The following is a 21,824-nucleotide window of genomic DNA, read 5'->3' as shown; positions in this document are numbered from 1 at the left end:
CCTCATATTAAGCCTCTTCAGTTCTTGAAATCAGGAGTACTTTATTTATAGTAACAAAATTCTAAAGTGTTGCGTAAAATCTAATATTTGGAATTTGGAAATAGTATAGTCTACCCTCGACCTGTTAATGCAGCTAACTGTGTAAGGCACCGTAAAAGAACTTGGATCACTCAGTGTTACAACAACAGAATTTAGAGAAATAGAGAGCTGGAGAATTAATCAATGCCTTTCTTGACATCTTCTCCCTAGAGATTATTTATATGGTTTCTTAGTATGTTGGGATAATGTTGAAGCAGAATGGCTCCACTGATTGCATTATTACAGAGCTTGACCTTATTGATGGAAATGACACAAAAGTACCCTGTGTCCTCTTGCCGTATCTTGTTCTTGCTTACAACAGGTACAACAGTCAAACACCTATATCTAGAGCCAACTGAAAAATAAGAACTTTAGCATTCATTAATGCATGTTAAGTCAAAAAATATAAACATAACATAAAGCAAGAAAAGAAATACTTACACAGTTCGAAAGTGAACTATACCATTAGAAAGTGAATACATAGATATCTTAGTTCCATAATATCGAGGACACAGATGAAGATGCATCAGCTCGAGAGTAGTGGGGTTGTTGCATGGTTGTCATAATTGTCAGCCGCATTACACTGAGCTTTGTTTCTCATGATTATCTTATCCTAGCGTCTTCTAAATTAGTTTTCATTGTTACACATGTTCAGTTATTTCTCTCAAGATGACTGTCTTCTCTCTGAAACGCTATATTCTGTACTTGAAACTCCTTGTTTTGATGGAATCGTCTACAAGATTCATACTCAACCTGTAGTATAGGAGTGATGTTCTTGTGAGTGGCTATCTGAAAATGTTTATGCAGGTAAAGTATATTTTACATCTTTTGACAGTTATCCTGGAAAGGGGGCTGGTGGTGACAAGTGTTGGTCACCACCAATGTATTTTCAGTTTTGCATGCAGTCTTGCTGTGTTGGTACATGTGCTAGCAGCAGAAATAGCTTTCTTTTTAGGTCAGATCTCAACCCTGGCAACAGCCTTTGTTCCTGATTTGACAGGGACCGCTCTGTAGATTCCCCCGTGTCTTTGACTTCTCCTCTGGGATCCTCTGCTAGTCTCTCTTTCTGACCTTGACTAGAAGTTCTATACAGGCAACAGAAACTATTTCATTTGAAGATGCTATTTTCATTTGTTTCCTCAAATTTAAATTTCACAAGCAAATTTATAAGAAATCTCAAACTCCTGACAGCCTGAATGTTGATTAGGCAGCAATTGCTGACAGATTCTGCTACAACAGCTGTAAGAAATTGTGAAGAGCAGTTGCCTGCTCTTTGCAGGCTCTTTGCAGTTTTGTCTGGAGATCCCATTCTACCTACCATCCCCATCAGATAGAAACTGGCACAATAGTGTTGAGTGGAATCTGTCCTTGTCATGTGCATCCTGCCCAGAAAAAGTATCCATACAGGAAAAGGTCTACTTTTTGTATCTAGACAAGAGGATAAATGTACATTTGGGTCTAATTTATTTCAAACAGGTCGTATGTAGTAGAGCTTGGTTCTTGCTGTTTGATATCAGAAAAATGCTATCACCTATCTTGCAAAATGTTTAAATGAAGTTTTTTGTGATGTTTTATCACCTTGGGTGACTGAGAGAAGCGAGAGAAGGAATGGTCACACTTCCTGAAGGTTTACAAAGGTAATAAATAATTGTTACATCGTGTTCTTTTTCTGAATAACAAAGTGATCCTGTATAATAAGTTAGAATGAGAAGTTTAATGTAGTTGCACAGTGTTTTTATTAAGTTTCTTATTAAACTAGGCATAGTAAATCAGTTACTACATTACTGTCAGTAATGCAATGTGAGGAGGCAATGCATCTTCTTTTAGTGTACCTTAAAAAGTATCTTGAAAATATGGTATGCTGGAAAATTTGTAGAAGCCTGACAACACAACTCTGTGTTAGATATTATCACTTGATGTCATTGCAGTGAGGGTGAAAAAGCAGAAGTAGCAGCTGGGTGCTAGAAGGAGTCTCTGCCTTCTGTTGCTGCATTAGACATGGTTTCAGCGAGGTTGGATACTGTTCGTTTTCAGTGTCGGGCTTTGGCTGGCAGGAGGGCAGCTGAGCTCTTCCCACTGCATGTTGCTGGACCCGCTGCTTCCCCGGCAGAGAGGAGAGGAAGATGCAGTGGGCCGGATAGCTGTGTCCCAGGGGCAACATCCAGGTGGCATAACCTGCTGGTGCAGGTGAGATAAAGGTTTACTAGTACAGCATGACCTTGGCTGAACTCAAAATCCGTGTTTTGCAGGAGAGTTTAGAGGATATGGGTTCAGAGTTGTGTTGAATACCTAATAGTGACAAGAGTTTGGAGGTGGCTGTTTTAAAAGGAAATAAAAAAACAAATGCAGTGTAGGCTACTGAAGTTGTAAAGCAAACTATATTATTAGCCTCAGGAGAAATTTCAGTTGTTAAACAATATTGATTATTGGCTTCATAAATGATAATTAATGTCTCTGTCTCTTACTGACTCAGAATTTCTGCTGCTGGCTCAGATTTTTCTATTACTGTCGGTGCTGTTTGTCCTTGGAGAACGTGGCCGTGGTTTGTTCAGTGTTCACTGCAGTCTGTGGAGCCCCCAGGATCTCCAGCAAGTGCAAGCTGGGCATGAGCAGCTGGCAAGAAATGCTCTAAAGAACAGGAAACTTCCTCCACCAGCAGAAAATTTGTTCTAAGAATTCCTTCCCTTTCCAACTGCTTACCTGAAACCTCTGATAGGAGAGGGTCAAAAGCTGGAAGATGGGTGGGGTGGTTTGTTTGTTTGTTTTTTGTTCTGTTTTTAAATATAGTGCCCCCTTCCCATCAATTAGCAGTTGCATTTAAAACTAATAATGCCGATGAGGTCTATTCAAAATCCTGGCCGTGCCTATTGCTTTTAAAATAGGGGAATAATTTCTTGCAATGTTCATATGCTCTTTTTTTTTTTTTCAGGCTTTGTTGATAACTCTTGTTTATTGGCCCCATGATACATAACACTGTTCTGAAACACTATTTTGTACTTTTTTTTGTGTAATACAAGATTTCTAATTCGGTTTAACAGCCACTACAAAGTTCAAAGCAAAAATATTTTATTTATAAAATAATCATTATTAAAGACATACTGCTTTCTAACACAGATGAAAAGGAAGATACTTTTCAACTCTCTGAATCTAAAGTAAAAAGAAAAGGGGCGGTGCTCAGAGGGTAGAAATAAGTCATGGAATTAGCAAGGAAGATGATGTCTAATTTGTGATTTGTCATCTTGTCCGGCAGCCTTTTCCTCATTCGCTTTGATGTCATGGTTTTCAACGTGCTGATTTAACCAAAAGAATTTTTAGGTGTGTTTGCATGTTAAGATGAAACAAAAGGCCAAGGAATCATCTGTGCAATCAAAACACTTGAAGGTGGCACTTTACAGTTTATAGCCTTCAAGATGAAGACTTCAAAGAATGCTTGGAGCGATTGAGTATAGTATCTTGACTGTAAGGCTCTCAGTGATTATTTTAAAATTACCTAGCTTTTAAGGTTGACATTAAAGGTAAGCCTAGAATTAGGGCTGGTGGAAAATTTTGACACTATTTTTTTCACTGTTTTAATGAAACGTTATGGAGATTTAAATTAAAACTTTTTATTGATTTAAAAGTTTTTAAAAAAAATCAAATTGGAGCTTTTGAAATGGAAATTCTTCTCAAGTGTGCTGTGGTGATTTAATGTTAAATGTTCCTGTGACACTAGTTTACTTCTGTGCCCTGGGTTTATACCTGGATTGTGTCTCCTGGTATGTCACAGGGCCAGGAATTTCCATGTTGTCTCTTCTTTTCCTTATATCTCCTAAAAGGCAGAACATGACATATTTTGTGAAATGTAATTCAGAGAGCGTCTGGTCTGCAGGAAGAGTAAGAAAGTGAGGACATAGATTACAGCTTCCTGGAAACATTGCAGCAGCACTTCCAAATGAAAGACTTCAGATTTTTCAGTTAGAAGACCTATATTGGACTTTCCACCAATAAAATTCTAATTCTAATTACGTACAAATTCTTATTGTAAAGCAATGCTAACTAAAAATCATTTCAAGGGAGAAAAGGACAAAGCAAATATTGCATCTGCAATCCCAATAGAAACTATTACCACCCCCTAATGTACTTTTTAGTATTTTGTGAGACATTCGGGCAGCACAGGTTGAAGCATGCCATAAAAGCTCACACAACTGCATGGAAAACATGAACGAAAACAGGATTTTCAGCCACAATATGAGCATGTGAGTTAAGGCTGTTAGTTAAGTCTGAACACAGACACTTGAAAGTCCAGTTTAACAGCAGTATGTGCTGGTTGAATGCAGAGTCGATGAGCAAGCCTGAGCAGGCGTTGGAAGTCCTGTAAGCAAATAGATCTTCTGGGGTGATGGTGCTTCTCTGGGGCATTAGGAAGGCGAGGTGACCCCAGGAGTGCACGCTGCTTTCCTGCCAGCAGTGCCTAGAGCAAAGGAGTCGCACTTCAGTTCAGAAAACCCGTAGCCATAACTATGTATGTTTTTTGTTCTGACTATCCTGAGCTTGGTTGACTGAGGAAGCAACCGTCCTTGGGCTGGTGCATGCAGTGGCCGGTGCGATGAGTCCCTTATCTGTGACTGAGGTCCCCCAGGAGCTGTTGCAACAAACAACAAATTGATATGCCTTCCTCTAAAATGACAGTTTGATAAAATGCGTGCTATGAAATCTCTCGTGAAGATCATATGAGAACAAAATGCTTGATGTGACTGCTAGAAATGTTCTAATTACAGGGAGTCGTTAACATCCAGGGAGCGCTTCTCTGAAATTTGGCAGTTTGAAGGGAAACAGATTTTTTGCTTGTTTGTTAAGTGGATTAACATAGTCAGTAAAAGGACAACTGACTGTTTTGGGTAGTTACTGCAGTTTCATGTAAGTGTTAGAGATACCACTTTGTATTTGTTGTTCTTTAATTGTTTCATTATGTTCTGCTAAGAATTCTGAAGGCTTTTTATTTTCAGCATTTGTGGATTTCTGTCAAGTTTTACGACTCTTGAGAAGCAGATTATAGCAGTGCTTTTTAATTGTATATATTTCATGTACTTCTTTTGTAAGACTCCGGAGGTTAAGCCCCTCAGTTGTCACTGTTTTCTCTCTACCTCCTGGAGATGGAAACACCTTAGCAGCAAGTAAACTTGCTGGTAAATGGAATTACAGCACTGAAACAAGGTTGTTTCTGATCTAAGTGCTTCTTGGTTCAGAGTTACAGTGTGGGGGGAGAAGCATTTTCAAGGATTTGGTCAATTGCAGCTTTTTTTCTGATGTACTGTGCTTACAACTTCTGACAACTTGAGCTGAGCGCAGCAAAAAAATTGGTCTTAATTGCAAAGCCTACCAAAATTACTTGCATTTTTTTTCCACTGAATAAATAGTTACTTCTTCAGGATGAAATGTGTGTCTGCATCACAAAAGAAAGTGGTAACAGTACTGTACGTGCACCGATTAAGTGTTTGGAGAAAAAATGTGCAGATCCAGTTCTTTGGCTCTAACTAGAATTCACATAGCACATTGGAGCGTACTCCCTGACACTTCTGGGTCTAAAGGAAACATGGTACCTTTTGATGATACTTCTATCACTTTTCAGTTCCAAGGATGCAGCAGTGTGCCAAGTGTAAGCCTTTGTAGTCCTGGAATGGAAGTACAGAAAGTAACATGGGCTTTCATTACATACTTGTAATTCATATCAGTAATGAAGTGGTTTTGATTTGAGATGTATAACTATGTGAGACTGCATGTAAATGTATGTATTTAGACTACATTTTTTGCAGTATTGCTGACTTAATGTGTGAAATACTGTTGTTTTTTCATTTTAGGTCTGAGAGTAACTGTGTTATTAACGTCATCCCTGATGGTATTGGGAGCTGGCCTAAGATGTGTTCCGGTTTCAGACCTAGAAATAAGGAAGAAGTAAGTGGATAAGTTATTTTTAATGTACATATTTTATATTTGCTCTTAGTGTAATCTTTTGCTGCTGCTGCAAAATAATGTTCCTACAGGTTTTTCTGTGTGAAGCTGACACACAGAACACTTGCTGCATGGAAGTGGCTTAAATGCTTCTTCTCTTTTTAAATTAATTTTTCTAGTCCTTCTTCTGCATAGTATCTGAAGATCCAAAAGCTTTTTATAAATATGAGTTAATTGAGCCTCACCCCATCATGCATAACTAACAATAATCTGTTTTGCAAACAAGGAAATAGAGATTTAGAGAGGTTCAGAACTGGCCCAAGATCACACAGGGAACCATTCCACAAAACTCCCAAATATGTAATTTGTATGCAAATGTTAAATAATTAGCTCATGTTTCTCATGTCGGATATATGAGATTGTACAGTGAGACAGATGAATTTATACAAAATGATGCTTTTCATATGGCCTATTCCAGTTGAAATTCCGAAGTAATACTGTACTATCTTGGTGGTAGAAACATATCTTTTGCATGTGCACAATTTAAGAGTCAGTAATAGAGAGCAGACTCCTTAAAAATTCAGTCCATTCAAGTCAATTGTCCCATCAACATCTCCTGAACCTATGGGAGTCTGCAGTAAGCGTAGGAGTCAGATTCTAGTCTTAAAGTCAGGGACTGTGGATGAGTTGTTGTTCACTTAACTTTATTTAGTCTCATAATTACACCAGCAGGTAGGAGGAATGCAAGATTATTATTATATGTTTCTGCTCCTTCAAAAACAGTAGCAGCACTAGCTCCTTACTAGTAATGCTTCTGTAATGTGTAAGCATTAACAGAAAGACTTATTTTGAAGGAGTTTTTGCTTGTGTCTAAAGAGAGTTTGGTTTAGAAGTCTTTTTTTTTTTTTTTTTTTTTTTTTTTTTTAAGAAAATAAGTTGTCTGTTTCATGGAGTTTTTCTCCACTTTCCATAATGGTAGCAGTACCATTGGTTTTGCTGTAGGATTAAAAGTACTTACTTGCTGTGAATTCTTCAGGAGAAGATGACAGTGAAAAAGGTTATAATCTTGTACCTTAAAAAAAAAGGTTATAATCTTCCCTTTGAAGTCTAGTCAGCTTCCAGATACTTTTTTGTATTACTTCAGCAAGCTTTTATTTATTTCCTCCCCCCTCATCCTTTAGGATTACTTACACTGAAAATCAGCTTGGAAGTCTTTAACTTAAAGAAGCAAAATATTTAGTGTGAAATGCAATGCGTAGCTTAGTGAACTGCACGCGGGGTAGTGGCAGGAGGGGGAGGGGAAAGATGTAATTTCAGTTCTTGGATGCTAAGTGAGTACATAAGAAAGCCCAAGGGTCCCCTGTTAGAGATGTTAGTTGCCAACAGTGTTGCCCGATTCAGAGCGTCGTTCTAGGACTTTGTGAGTGAGAAGGTTGAACTAACCATATTATGCTACCGTTCACAATGATCCTTTTTATTTAAGGTGGAAACTTACCATTAAGGTGTCATGGAAGAGCTATCCCTGTTTTGTGCCCTGTTTTAAAGATGCTAAAGGATGCTTAATATCCAGTCTGATACTTTTGAACAATCATAGCTTAAATATGTGTATTTTTGAAATGACACAGGTAGTCTAAGTGCAGTGAAATGTGGGGTCTTATGTAGCCTTTCTGATTTAGCCTGATTTATACTGAAAGACCTTTGCTGCCTTAGGCTGTACCAAGGTGAGGATTAAAACTGAAAAAGCAGAGAAGAAATCCTCAAAAAGAGATTTAGATGTGAGGTAGCATTTTGGGAATGGGAAAGAGTTTCCAGGTAGTCTGGTTTGCCTTTAAACAAGATCTTCCAGTGTAACTGCACTGAAGAGACCTAGGAGAAGGGAGAAATAAAAGTTTAAAGAGAAACATTCAAAGACACCTTTAACTGGAGAAAGACTGAGGACTGTATAATGTCTGAAATATACGAAATATGATACCTTTTGCTGAAAACTATAGAGACAAAAAAAGAGCCTGAGCAAAATCGTGATAGAGAAGATTACTTATTTTATTTATTCATGCTGATAAAAAACATTTTCTCCAGCTGAAATTGATAGAATTCTTAACTTCCTGTGCTCTAAAAAAAACAGGAAGACTTTCAAGAGTTGCAGCTCTACCTGAGAAAATAATTTGATATTTTACATGGTTCAATTAAGAAAATCTATAGAGAATTAATTATAGCTGTGTGAAGCAGAGGTATGCTTTTTAGTGAAGATTTCCTGAGACATCGTCAATAATTGCACATACAGGGCAGTGTTATACCAGGTAAACTGCACTGTTTTGAGGGCTAGGACTGAATGTTAATTTGCATCAGTTACATGAAGTTTGGTACAAAATAAAATAATATTTTTGAAAGAAGTATTTCTACTTTCTGTGTTAGAAACAACAGGCTGAGCCCTAAACTATAAGTGTATTCTGAATGTGTATCTGCATTAATATGACTATTTGAACACTAATCAGCCAGTCAGATGGGCAAGATCACACATAAGCAAATTTTCAAGTATTTCTGAAGTCAGTGTAACTAGAATTATTTCAAATGCTTTTGCATGTTTTGTAATGTATTCCTTCAGTCCCTGGGATAATCTGTAGTAATATATTGAAGGATTTCCATGGGAAATTATGTAAGTGTTAAGATGCTTAATGTTCATGAGGTTTGTCAGTTTGAGTTCTACTTTGTAGAAAAGCTCAAATAAGCTCTTGTAATTCAACGGTAAGGATGGATACTAAAGTACATTTCTTCTGTTTTGAGATTGCGCTGATAGGCAATCTCTGTTAAGACTGACATTTAATCCTCGCTACTTTATACTCCTTATCACACATAGACCTGTAGTATATCTAATATGCATTCTTAGCCTCTGTTCCAGTCTGTAATTATTTCTTCAGCTCTATCATATAGCTGCTGACTAAGACTAACTCCAGTTCTTCAAGTCATGTTTAAACAAAAACCTCAACCCTGCTTTCAGTTCATTTGATACCCATGTATATGTTTATAAAGAATATGGGTTGTACATTTGAGCGTATCTGTGAAGCAGCTGTTTTTTAGGATGATCTTCCCAATCCCTACCAGTGTGACTTAAAAGAGTGCTTAATAAATTTTTTAGACTGGGAATCCATGTCAGAATTGAAAAAAAAAATCGATAAAGGCTAAAATGGGAGTGTATAGCAAAAATGTGGGAGTATGGATTTACATGAGATTAAAGGCCAACCTGTACATGGACTTATTGATTAGTAAAGCCCTTTTTTACTTGCATGTATGCTCTCATTGACCTGCTTTCCTCCCCAGCCCACTAACCTGTGAAGCTAATATACAATATGGTATCATACAGTTAAGGAAGTTGGGTGAAAGAGAATTTTTCTCATCTACCACATGTATCTGAGCTTGTCAAGTAAGCGCCAGTGACATGTGATAGTGAATTTGATTTCTAATAAAGAAAACTGAAAAACCTAAACCTTCCTAAATGTTATGAAAGCCTCTATACACCTCATTGTTCACACCTAGTTATTAAATTCATAGTTAATGTAAAACATACAGGACATAAAAGATTGTATCAAATTGTAATATTTCTAAGCTTGTACCATCTTTTCTTTGCTGGACGTTGCAGGAACATTGCTATCACTTTTTGGCTGCATCTCTAGGTCCCCCAAGTTGTGCAGGTGCTGGGCGTGATTGGGACAAGAAAACTCACTTGCTGACGTGAATGGGTTGAATTCAGGGAATGAGCTGAAGTTGCCACTTCAGACACTTGCATTCATGTGTGCTGGCCTGTGCTGTCCCCTAAAAGCTGTTTTGGCCTGGGCCAATGACATGATGTGGTCTGGTTGCAAGAAGGACATGTTCTGCTTTGGCTAGCAGCTGCTTTGTGTGAATCTGAAGGGCACCTTAATGAGAGGCAGATGCCTCTCACTGGCAGCAGGTGAAACAAATGAAGTATTCACCTCTTGCCCCATGTGCTGGCCGGTAATGCATGCCTAGGGAAAAAGTAACATCAGAGCAAATGTACCCTGATACTTCCCTGGAATACACTTTTAGCCTTAGCTTGTGGTTAAGAGATTTGTGATCAGAGGTAGCATCTTCATGTTTACTAGCTCTTGTTGGGTCTGAACTGTGACTGCAAAGATCTGTAAAACTTAACAGTCTCTGCAGCATCAGGGAGTTTCCTCTACTTGAAGCTGTGCTGTGTGAAGAGCCAAGTCCTTTTGTTTTTTGTAAATCTGTCACCTGCGAATTTAATTTCATGCCCACTGCCTGGAAGAAACAATAAGCAATCTGTTCGTGTTCTCCAAGTCACTCAAGGTTTTATACACCTCTGTCATTTCCCTGGCGTAGTGTCCTTCCAGACTCCCAGGTTGCAATTTAATCAGTCATTCTTCATATGGAAACCCGTTCCTACATTGATTATGTTTGATGGTGTTCCCATAGGCTTTTTCAGTTCCTGTGCATTTTAAGCTGTAGGGACCAGATTATAAATGTTATTCAAACTGTGAGTGCTCCATAGCCTTATCCTGTAGCATATCGTCTTCTCACTCTTTTCTTTTTTTTTCCTTTTGATTACAGCTGAGCACCGATTGAATATTTTCGTTGAACTGTGTTTCAATATTTTACTTCCTGAATGTTAACAGTTACTTAGGAGGCCATCTTTTTATAGGCAAAATTAGGATTGTTTTTTGCCCCCCACATAGTGCTTTACATTTATCTTGTATTCCATGTTTAGGAATAGTTTTACAGGACAACTTAGGACTCCCATATGATTGTAAAATAGCAAATCTAGTCAAAAGGCTGTATTAGATCTGCCAGTGAGTTGTATTAAGTAAGAAAGAAGAGAAAGAAATGATGAAATCAGTCCATAGATCCAAGTCTGTAGCATTTAAGTCTGATCATATGATGTAAGACTTTTCAAAAATATTTCAAAGACAGGATAATTAAAGACATGGAAGTAAAGGATGTAACCTAATTTGTCATTGGTATAGAATACAGTAATTAAGCAATTTATTAGGACTTTGTATGCTGTGAGTTGGTAAGGTTTGGCCTTTACACTAGATTTCTCATGCCAGCAAGAGGCACTCCTTGTTAGAAAGTTTAATTTAAAACGTTTGTTGCAAAGCCAACAAGTTAGAATATGATGGTGGAAGCTGGAGCAGTATTCACTGTCTCATATATAATCTCTTATGGGGAAACACTGGTGATTGGTAGTTACTGTATAAGGGCTTTTTCTTTCATAATACCGCTTCTAAGGATTTTTAATTTTTTTGCTTACTCCTAGATAAGTTGATGTTGTTTTTTCCCTTTATTATATTTATTAATGTTCTCTTTAGTCTCTTTAGTCTCTTAGTCTCTTTAGTTGGACTCTTTAGTCCGTTTTGTTTTTATTAGCTAGTTGTAACCCGATTTCTATTAAATATTTTATTCTGGTATTATTGCCGATATTATAGTTATACATATTCTTTAATAGTTCCACATGTTCCTTTTTCATCCCCGAAGGCTTAAAGAATATCTAACATCTGTGGTTGTGACGTAAAATATGATGACCTGGGTTCATCTCATTATTTTTATTTTCTCATCCTGGAATGACCATGAGACACCATGTGATGCATAAAAAATGCCAAAGGGAGCCTCAGAGGTAATTCCAGTAGAGAAAGGAAATATTAGGGCAGTCATACTCCCTGGTGACAATGAATGCAGTTATGGTCATCTGTGCTTGAGAGAATACCCCTAACTGGAAGAACTGTGGAGAACAGTGATTAAAATGTTCAGGGAATAAAAAGAGCTGTTTATGAAAAGACGGTAGGAGAGTCTGGCTATAAAAAAATGTATATATATAAATAAATAAAAGAGCATGATGCTTGTTGTGCACTCCCTAACTCTCTGTGGAAGAGAAATGAAAAAGCTGTTTAATCCAAAGCATGGTTCTGGGAGTAAAAGGATGAATAAACTTAACTGCTTTTATGATGTAGTTCAGTAAGCGTATGAAGAAGATTTTAAGATGCAGCACTTACCTGGTGCTAATGGCACTTGCTGGTTTGTGCTGTGGTTACAGTGCTGGGGGAAGGCTCAGTCTGGTTAATGCCTGGTTTGGCTAATGAATATTATCATTAGAAGAGATAAGTTGGGGGGAGGAGAAGAGACAAGTCATTCCCAGGTAAATTCTCAAGGGGAATGTTTAATCTCTTAAGCCCTGTAGCTTAACAGTTTAGCTTGTTTTTATTACCTACACCAGATTGACCTTTATGAAGTTTTCTTAAACTTATGCTCCAAAGTTGCTATTTTAAGAGAGTGATCTTGTAAGCTGTTCCTAAGTGATAGTGATTTTTGTCCTGCTTTCCAACATAGCAATGAATTCAGTGGGTGGTTGAGTGTCCTGGTTACCCAGTGGTGCTGCCTGTCATTGCACGAGTTGTTTCATGTGATACAAGGACAGACACTAATCAGCACTTGCATTTAGGTGGCAGCCACATCAGCTTCTCCTTCAGCTGAAACAACTCTAGTGGAAGCAGTAGGCAGCTTGACAATTTGGGTGACAAATACTCTTTCCTCTTGCTCTTGTGCAAGCTTTCTGCTCTAGCATTCAGGATGTCATCAGCTGGGCCCAGGGCTGGTAGTAATTGCTGAATTAGCAGAACTGCTGAGTTAGCAAATTACAGAGACTAAAAGGCTGTGAACAGTTTTGGAGTGGTTAATTCAGTAGGTGTTTGAAAGGAGCCTCTGAAATCCCGGAAGGGGCTTGGTGTTGCAGTAATATTTAATGCACAGTATTTCTACAAGGCCTCAGCTAGGATAAACTTATAATATAAAGAAAGAAATTTATTTATTTTGGGGGATTTTTAGCACCCGCTTATAATAACAGCGGGCATTACCCTCAACTGTAAAAAACTTTAATTCTTTAAATCATTTTGAGCTCTTTGCCTTAGTCATGTCTAGTGACTCTTACTCTGTTGGGTAATTTCTGTTTGTAAAGAAGAATTCATGCTGATTGACCTAATATCAGAGTTGCTGCATTGTAATCAAAATATCCTCTTGCTCTTTCACTGATCCTGACAAAAGTTATGCAGGAGCACTTACCTGCGTTTTATTCATCCCTTAGTATTCCTTAATTTGTTGCATGTCTTTTGCTACTATTTTACCCCCCTCCCAACCCTCCACCAAAAAATCCTACTTAGTATCTATCCTGTACTAAATAATTTCTATGACACTTCTCAGCAGAGGGCAGTCCTGATAGCAGACTGGCAGGCATTCCCATTGCCGTTCCTTGAGAAGCTGCTTCAATATGTTTTACTTCATTAGTCCATAATGTAATTGTTTGCTTTATGTGTACAGCAGTTTGGTTTATTTGAGGTCTGTTCATGTTTGATGAATTAAGTGTTGCTGTAAAGATTTTGTCTTTTCATAACGGGTTTGTGAAATGGGTTGACTTTAAGAAAGAAAAAAACTCTTAAAAATACCAAAAGAGATTTGAATTTTTATGCCCTCGTCTTTCAAACTTGGATAAACTTTAACTAAAAAAACACTGTCAAACATATGATAGCTGTGATGATGGTTCAGTAACGTTGCGCGGTGATGTGAGGATGCAAGTGACTGTCACCGTAATGTCAGGGGTCTCGCTGTGCCCTGGTGCTGTCCCATTCCCCCGTCAGTTTGTGTGACAGACGTCAGCATCTCACCCCAAGATTGCTATTTCTTTCATTGCAAATCCTTGACTCTCTCTCAGCAGACTCTCGGTAATAACAGTTTCAGAGAAACTGTGTTTTTCAATTATTTTAAACTTAAAACCAAAACTCTCTGCTCTTCAGCATATTGCAGATTTGTTTGCTGTTTTCCTCAGCTGTGAGGGAAGGGATGTGAAGATGCAATATCTGTGAGAGATGCTGTGCTCTGATGCCAGTTATTTCAAAGTGTGTTCCTTTAGTATGATAGATTTTTGAGGAGGCCATGGTAGCTACAGTAAGTGAAATGTGAGATGAGTTCCTGATGAAAATGGTAGACAGTACGTTTGTAAAAGTTTTCTTTTTTCTTTTTTTTTTCTTTCTTTTTTCTTTAACTTTATTGCTGGAGATAATGTACCACACAGTGACTCAGGCTTTCTGCTTGTAATAATTTTTCTTACTGATGGGGAAAAACAGCTTTAAATTATTCCACATATCAATGATTGCATGCATCAAAAACAAGCTAAAAAATGCTAATGGCCTAAATCCATGAATATCCAGAAGCCATAAAGCTTTTGTAATATAAATATCATTTAATAGATACACACTATTTAATGAAAATATTGAAAGAAAGTGCATTTCCTTGAAATTCATCTTTCAGAAAATTATTTTTAATAGATGAATTCATTGCTTTTTCCAGAGGTATAATTCTTCTCAGTTCTTTTCCAGACGTAGATCCTTCTTGCACTGTCTTTGGGTTATAACAAGGACAGGATTTAGTATGAGGTTCTCCTGTATACCACATGGCAATGAGCTGCTATAAATCATGAATTTGACCTTCTTAGTTTGGCCTTTGCCTTAAAAAGTGCATTAAAACGTTCCATTTCGGCTTCTTCTGTTGTCTTTATTTTTATTATGAGTCTAAAGGACAAGCTCTGTCCATTTTCATAACTTGATTACTTCTTTACAAAACTGGTTCCCTCCAAGATCTCTTGGATAGATATCTGTAGATATTTATAAATTTTCTAATGTATTATGTAGTTAAGTCCATGTGTTTCCATATTCCTTTTCCTGGGCAAGCAAGTTACATCATGCCTCAGTTTAGACGCCCTGGAGCGGGAAGTCCTTCCTTACTGTGTTGCCATGTAATAAGGCTAAATCCAATAGTACTTGAAAAGTGCTCTGAGTCTTCCAGCAGAAGATTTGCTTTCATTTGCTTCCAGTGGTTCCTGCAGTGTGCTAATCGCTGTGTAAACTGACTTGTTTTCCAAATTAACATGACCTGAACAATTCAGTTCTTGGCAAAACATTTCACTCGTTGAAAACATGTGAAGGAAAAATCAGCCATCCATTTCTGTAAAATGTGAACTGCTTTATGCAAAATCCCTTTTCAAGTTAATTGTAAGGATCAACAAATAATCTGTTAAATTTTTCCAGCATAAGATGCCTGCTACAGCACTGTCTTCCTGTAGCCGCAGACAAGCTCTGCCAGTCGCTTCCTTGTTTCTTGCACTTTGCCAAACAGTGGCAAATTTTGGATTACTAGTTTTTTTTTCGTAGCATCTGTATAGAAGTTCAAATAATGACTAAAATGACCAAGCCATCAGTTCTCGTGGCAGCTCGTAGAAAAAGCATGGTAAAAGGTTTAAAAAAAAACCAAAGCAAAACAAAACAAAAAGCCTGTCTCCACAAGGCTCTTGATGAGCTCTTCTCCCTTCTAGGACCTAAACAGACGTAATTTCCCAGTTGACCAGAAGCTCATCAGAGCCTGACAGAGAAGATTTATATTTAGAGAGTCAGAGCCGCACGTTGGGGCGGATTGCCTCTCTCCTCCAGTGTCTTACCTGACAAAGAAAAGGTGAAAACACTATTTCCACTCCGCAAATTAGTATTAAAATGCTGATGTGAATTCTCGATTCCTCACCTTCCCGAAGAAGGCTCAATTAGCATATCTTAACTGCATTTTGGAGACTTTTCTTTTTAGTATTATGGTTTAAATCAGTTGTGTTAAAGGTCAGTTCTTGGGTAAATCCTTGTTTCCTCTACCACTGCCTTTTTTTCACCACCTGAGAAAGGAAACTAGTAAGATTCTTCTTGTAAAATGCTCTTGAGTCTAGGCATGAGACATACTGCTCTAGGAATATTAAATGTCTGCTCTTTTTACATAGGGAAAGTGTTTATGTAACACGTAGCTTTTGAATAGCTCAACAAATCCAGTTCCTTTATGGGACTGCAACCATGCATGAAAAGTTTCAGCCCATACTGGGAAAAATAGATAAGTAAAGCAGACTGTAAATGGAAGCTCTTTCCAATCGTAACTGTAGAATATTATCGTCAATCACTAAAGCCTTTTTCCTGTATAATCTCACTCTCTTTAATACTCAGTTCTTTCAGTGATATTGTAATTTCAGCATTTACAGCTTTGCATGCTTTTTTTGTTGTTGTTACTTGCTTGTTATGATACTGCAAGTGTAACAGCAGGGAGTGAGTAAAACAAGTATAACCAGGTTACTTCATAACACTCGCATATAAAATGTTCTCTGGGGGAAGTGATGGAAACCATATAATTTGAGTTATTTAAATTTTAACTTTCAAAAATTTGAAAAAGAAGGCGATTATGGTTCAACAAGACTATTCCTTCTCTAATTTCTATGGTTGCATATGTTTTAACCTCCCCCCTTTTTTTTCCCAACTCAGAGGCCAATCCAGGAATATGATCATTTCTTCTGTGTGAGAGTGTGTGTGTGTGTACGTTTGATATAAATCTATATACATACGAGTGGGGTATATGTATATTGATTTTTTAATGCTATGATACTATGATATATTATACTTAGCATTAGCATTTAATGCTAGTCCTCAAAATCATGCAGTTTTTGTAAAGAGCTTGTATGTTCAATTACAAGTTACAAATCTAGCAGAATACACAAATTCATAAGCCCAGGGTCATGTTTACAAAAAAACTTTTTTTCTTCTTGAAATGAGTCTCTGACCTACCTCCTGAGATAGTAACAGATAAGCTGTTTTGTGTAGATGTTCACTTGCTTGCTCCTGATAAAAGGTAGATAGTAGTCAATTATTTTGTAAGTCAGGGATGAATTTTTGATGTAATTTTTTTCCTAAGTTTGTTTTTCATGATTGTGATTAAAAGCCTTCCACTCTGACATATTCTGTTATTTGATCTTAGTTTACTAAATTTTCGATACCCAATCGCCATCTAATTCTTTTTATGCAAATAATGCATAGGAAAACAGAACAAGGTGGATAAAGAATAGATCAAAACCACACTATTAATGTAATAGGTCTTAAAAATATTTTTCTCTCTGGGTTTAGTCCTGAGCTAAAGTTGCCTCAATAGTCCTGTTTTCAGAGGAGACAAATCTTGTTGTACAGAATCAAATTGCAATTGTTGGGGGGAAAAAAATGTAATTGCTCTTCGCTCCTTTTGGGTGGTAGAAGCAAGAAGAAAATGAGGAAATAACGGAAACAAATGTTTCTAATGTTGGAGCAATTTTTAGAGAAGAGTCCTGTCGGCTGTTAGACTGCAATCTAGTTCCGCGATGAGAAGACATGGTAACAAACGGCGGAAAGGCACCAGTAATGTTGTGTTCGTATTTCTCTCTGTCAGCTGTAGCAGCTACTACATATGTCTCCCAGAGTAGTAGATTACTAAATGCACTGTAGCAGCTACTGCATATGTCTCCCAGAGTAGTAGATTACTAAATGCACTGAATCACGTTTTGAATAACTCTTTCCCATCTCTCTAGAGAGATCTGTTAAGGATATGTTGAACAGCACAGCAAATAATCTTTTTCTCAGCTTGATTCAAGCCAATACTGGAATAGGATATAAAGTAAGATTAAGACTACGATTGTATGCAGAGATGTTTGAGAGAGTCTGTATGCCAGTGGCAATTTATTCTGAAAATAGTGTTTATTAACCTCAGTAAGTTAGATTTGAAAAACTAAGCCATAGGAAGGTGGGAGATGCTCTTCCCTGCATGATAATGTCAAGTTTGATAGATGCCAGAAATGCAGATAGAAAGGCAAATCAGTCAGAACAGACAGCATACCAGACTGGCGAGGGCAGGAAAGAGAGCAGACGGGAACATCGACAGAAGAATCCTACACAGAGACCAAAAAAAAGGGGGGGGGGGGAATTCTCCATTGCTTTTCTGTTTTTTCCCCTTTGGATCTGCACGGTAAAATTAAAATATTTGTCTCCCTCCAGTACAGAGGTCAATTACAGAGTGTTATTTGAATGGTGGGATTTGATTAGAAGTAATCCAAACCTGAAGTGTAACTACATGAAAAGAGTATGTATAACTCTCTCAATTTATGAACTTTGCTTTTTTTTAAACAAAACATAGAACAATATTATCATAGCGGTATAACTGATCAGAGGTGTTAGTATGGCATTATTTTGTAGTAGTGCAGTTTTCCTAGCATTCACAATTCAAGCATTAAATTCTCTCTGGAGCGAAAAGAACTATTGAAATAAAATCTTTATATGTGCAGTAGTTAACTTGCACTGAAATGCAGCTGTTTCTTGGAATGCAGAATAGCTCTGCAAATACCTTGAAACAGTTTAGGGTAGAGAGGAGAATAATTTGTTACACTGAGATAAGTAGAATGAAAATACCAAAGTACACAAGGATACCTTAGTTTGTCCAAATTACAGTGGATTGGAGAATAACCTTAAGTGATTAGTTCACATTTTATAGCTACAAAAAATATATTGGCACATTATTTTGATAGTGATTTTTATTTATTTAGACCTAGTCCATTTTATTTTATTAGAGGCCCCAGTTTAATGAGAATTAGCAAGACTTGACCGTAGTTAGCTTCTGATGGTCCACCTAAAGCACATCATGAACACATAGCAATGAAATATCTCTTTGCTATGTGAACTTTAGAAAAAATATATTTCTGTATATTTAAGAGTGGATACTACTTTCTTTCTAGGTAGGAAAGTGTTTCCTTCAGATGATAAATTAAAATTGATTTTTCTTACAAATTTGCTTAAAAAATAATTTCTGATCAGCTGAGAATTGGTAGCATATATTCTTATTGCAAGCTGGCTTTTTAGTTTGATAAGCAGTCTGTCAGCTTTTCTCTTGTATATTTTTTTCCTTTGTGTGCTTTGAGGAGGGAAAAAAAGAAAATCCTGCCACACTGTATATTATTTAGTCATTTGTGGCTTGAAACATTGCCTAAGTGCTAGCTTATGTTTCCCCATTTGCAGGCCATAGCTTTTTATGTCTGGTACCTCCAGTCTTGCAGCAATAACAGAGTCCACGCTACGCTTAGAAAAACAGAGTTCTTCTTTCCTCCCTCCCCCATCCATTTTAAAATAGCATCTGCCACTATATTATTGCACAATGGATGATCTACTTTGGAGAGGTACAGTATTTTGGTGACTTGGTAGCTGCTTTTTCTGACATGAGGTTCCTGTATAAATGCCAAAATGCTTTTGCCTTTCAAGGCTGATCACTTTTGCAAAAGTCAGAGTCGAAGACTTCTGGCTGAATTCCACATTTAGAAGAGCCTGCAGAAAGTTCTTTATGTATTAGCTCGTTGCGCTAATATTAAATAAAAGTTTTTAGAGACTTCGACGCTTGGAACTGGTATCTGTTTTGTCACCAGTCTCATCTGTTAAATTTCAGTGAGTGTGAAAAACAAGGAAAAACTGGCTTTGCTCAGCTCTTTGAACAGCGTGTTGAACATGGCCAGATTGCTGAAGATGACTATTCTCTTGGAGCCCTCGACAGCCCGCCTGCTCATCTGTAGGCACATCAAGCTTGTCTGAGGGTGCACATAAAAATAAAGAATGCAGTGAAAAAATATGCAGAGTATTTTGCTGAAGTGTTTCAGTTTTGGATCTGCTGTAATGAGTTATAAATCTTCTGTTGGGATTTATGCAGGCACAGAAGGGGTCAGGTTTCGGATGTTTGTAGTTTTAGAGCTTTCCTGCTGCTAAAGCCTTCTGTCCTTTTATATGCTGTCATGATACCTTCTTCTACAAAGAAAGTCTCTTTAATTCCTTCTTCCTTTTCCTTCTTTGAGCAGAATATTGGCTCTTCCATTTCTGTGAAGAAATGAGAATGAAGCCCTGGGCTCTCTAAATTGGTCTAATTGGGCTTCCTTTAGTGTAGAGAGAATTTATTTGCTTGGGACTTTTGGTGCTTTTGTGCAATTATTTTATCTCATCGCATCTTGCCCAGCACCTTAAGTAAATAAATAAAAATAATCATCCAAATGGCTTTGATTTTATGTTCTGTATTGCAGACTGATTCACGGAGGACAGCTGTTAAATGGCTTGGCAGGGCCAACGGTGATGAACGCTGCACCATTTCTTTCCACTACGTGGTTTTCGCCGGATGAACGTGCCACGGCAACAGCCATCGCGTCGCTGCTCAATTACCTGGGTGCTGCTGGGGCGTTCCTGGTGGGACCCCTCGTCGTTCCTTCTCCTAATGGAACATCCCATCTCCTCCTGGGGTCCAAAAGCAACACGGAGCACATCAAGGACCGCATTGAGGCTGTACTGTATGCAGGTATGGTTTAAAACAACAACAACGCCTAAAGAAATTGAGTCACTGATGTGTTTGTTGGTACTTGTGAACCACTGCCCTCTAGTGGCTGGTCTGCAAAGAAAACATCTACTGACTGATGGAAAATAGTACATTTTACCATTTCACTGTGAGAAGAATTATTTTTTGTCCTCTTTTGTGTAGATGAGACTTTAAAATGGCCTTTTGCACTGAGTGATTCCAAATGGAGTAGTTCAGGTGTTTGAATCAGGGGGTCTTGGGAGAAACATCTTCTAGGAGGGCTTATGCTTTCCCAGAGCTTCCAAACTGCCACTTCCTGAATTTTCCTAATAAATGTATTCATGCCAGGTTGTGTTTTCCTTTGTGTCTGTTTCTGTGAGGATGGGAATTGGGGATGGAAATCCAATAGTCTTGCAGCATTAAATTCTTTTCTGCATTCAATCAGCCTGCGTTTATGACTTGCATGTACCTTTCAAATGTGATTAGATGATTAATATTTTGGAATCTGGCGTTGGAATTAAAACTCAGTAGATTTTCTTTTTTAACAGAAATCACATAATTCTTATACACCGAGCAGTTTTGGTGAAGTGACGACTTTAGTGGAAAAAATCCTGATGTAAAATTTACCTAACAAAACTTGTTTTTTTTTTTCCTTTTTCTTTTTTTTTCTTGCAATGATTTCTCTAGTTCTGTGTGCTACTTAAAATTAAATTAGCCACGTTCAGGAGCAAGCTTTCAAGCAAATGAGTTGCCTGACTGGTTTAAGAGTCTGGGATATGATTCTTAGTAGATATAAATTTCTATAGCATTAAGAGCAACTGAACTTTACCATGTCATGTCAGTGACACATTTGGCATTGTGCAGTTTGGGGTTTTTTCTTAATTCTAGCCTGTGAAATTCAGCCAGGAGTCAGCCTTAAGCATTCCAGAAGACTTAAAGTATATATACTGTGTAGTTTATGTTCAAATTTATGGGATTCAGTTGGCTTTTTGTGATCATTTCTTCCTGGCCATTATTCTTATGGAAACTTCATCAAGTTAATACTCTTATTGGATGAGGGCCATTATTACCTTACTTCAAAGAAAATGTAGTAGAAGTTGGATCACTGTTGAAGCAGGTATTTGACTATTCCTTTTTAAGTAATTTACTTCTTACTGGAGTATTGAAACAAGGAAATTTGGTTTTGTTTAGGCCTTTTTCAGAGATAAATATAATGTTAGATACTAAAGATTTCATGGCAGATCAAAATGGTCAATGTGAAAGAAGGAAAAGTGAAGACAAGTCAGTCTTTGTCCTGAGGAGCAGTGGGTAAGAGGAGCAGAAATCTAATAATTAGAAAAGCGCTTTAGCCCTCCTCCAAATTTTCTGGATAGAGATAAGTGTTCAGTGACCTAAAGGAAATAGTTTTGTGCCCAAACCCACTTCTTTGTGAGTCTAGTAGCACTGTAAATGCTGCTGCTCTATCTGCAGTCTGCCACTGGCTGTTACTTTCACTTCTGCCCTCCTCTGGGGAGGCTTTTGTGAATATTTGCTTCAGAAACTAGGGTGGATCTCACTTGCCACCAGAGACTCACAGGTGTGTTTTGCCTGTCCAT

At 37.6% G+C, this 21,824-nt stretch overlaps 1 protein-coding gene across 1 annotated transcript in view; it reads left to right on the top strand.

The window, feature by feature from the left end:
* The window catches only part of SLC49A4 (solute carrier family 49 member 4), a 63,642-nt gene that overhangs the window by 12,295 nt on the left and 29,523 nt on the right, over positions 1 to 21,824 (top strand). Inside the window, exons 2-3 of the mRNA XM_062578734.1 lie at positions 5,916 to 6,009; positions 19,964 to 20,232. Of these exons, the coding sequence (XP_062434718.1) occupies positions 5,916 to 6,009; positions 19,964 to 20,232 (363 nt within the window). The remainder of the gene's footprint in view (positions 1 to 5,915; positions 6,010 to 19,963; positions 20,233 to 21,824) is intronic.

Source organism: Rhea pennata, chromosome 6 (genome assembly GCF_028389875.1).
Source record: "Rhea pennata isolate bPtePen1 chromosome 6, bPtePen1.pri, whole genome shotgun sequence".
Lineage (NCBI taxonomy): Eukaryota > Metazoa > Chordata > Aves > Rheiformes > Rheidae > Rhea > Rhea pennata.
The sequence above is the reverse complement of the archived record's forward strand: the minus strand, read 5'-3'. Positions and strand labels throughout refer to the sequence as shown.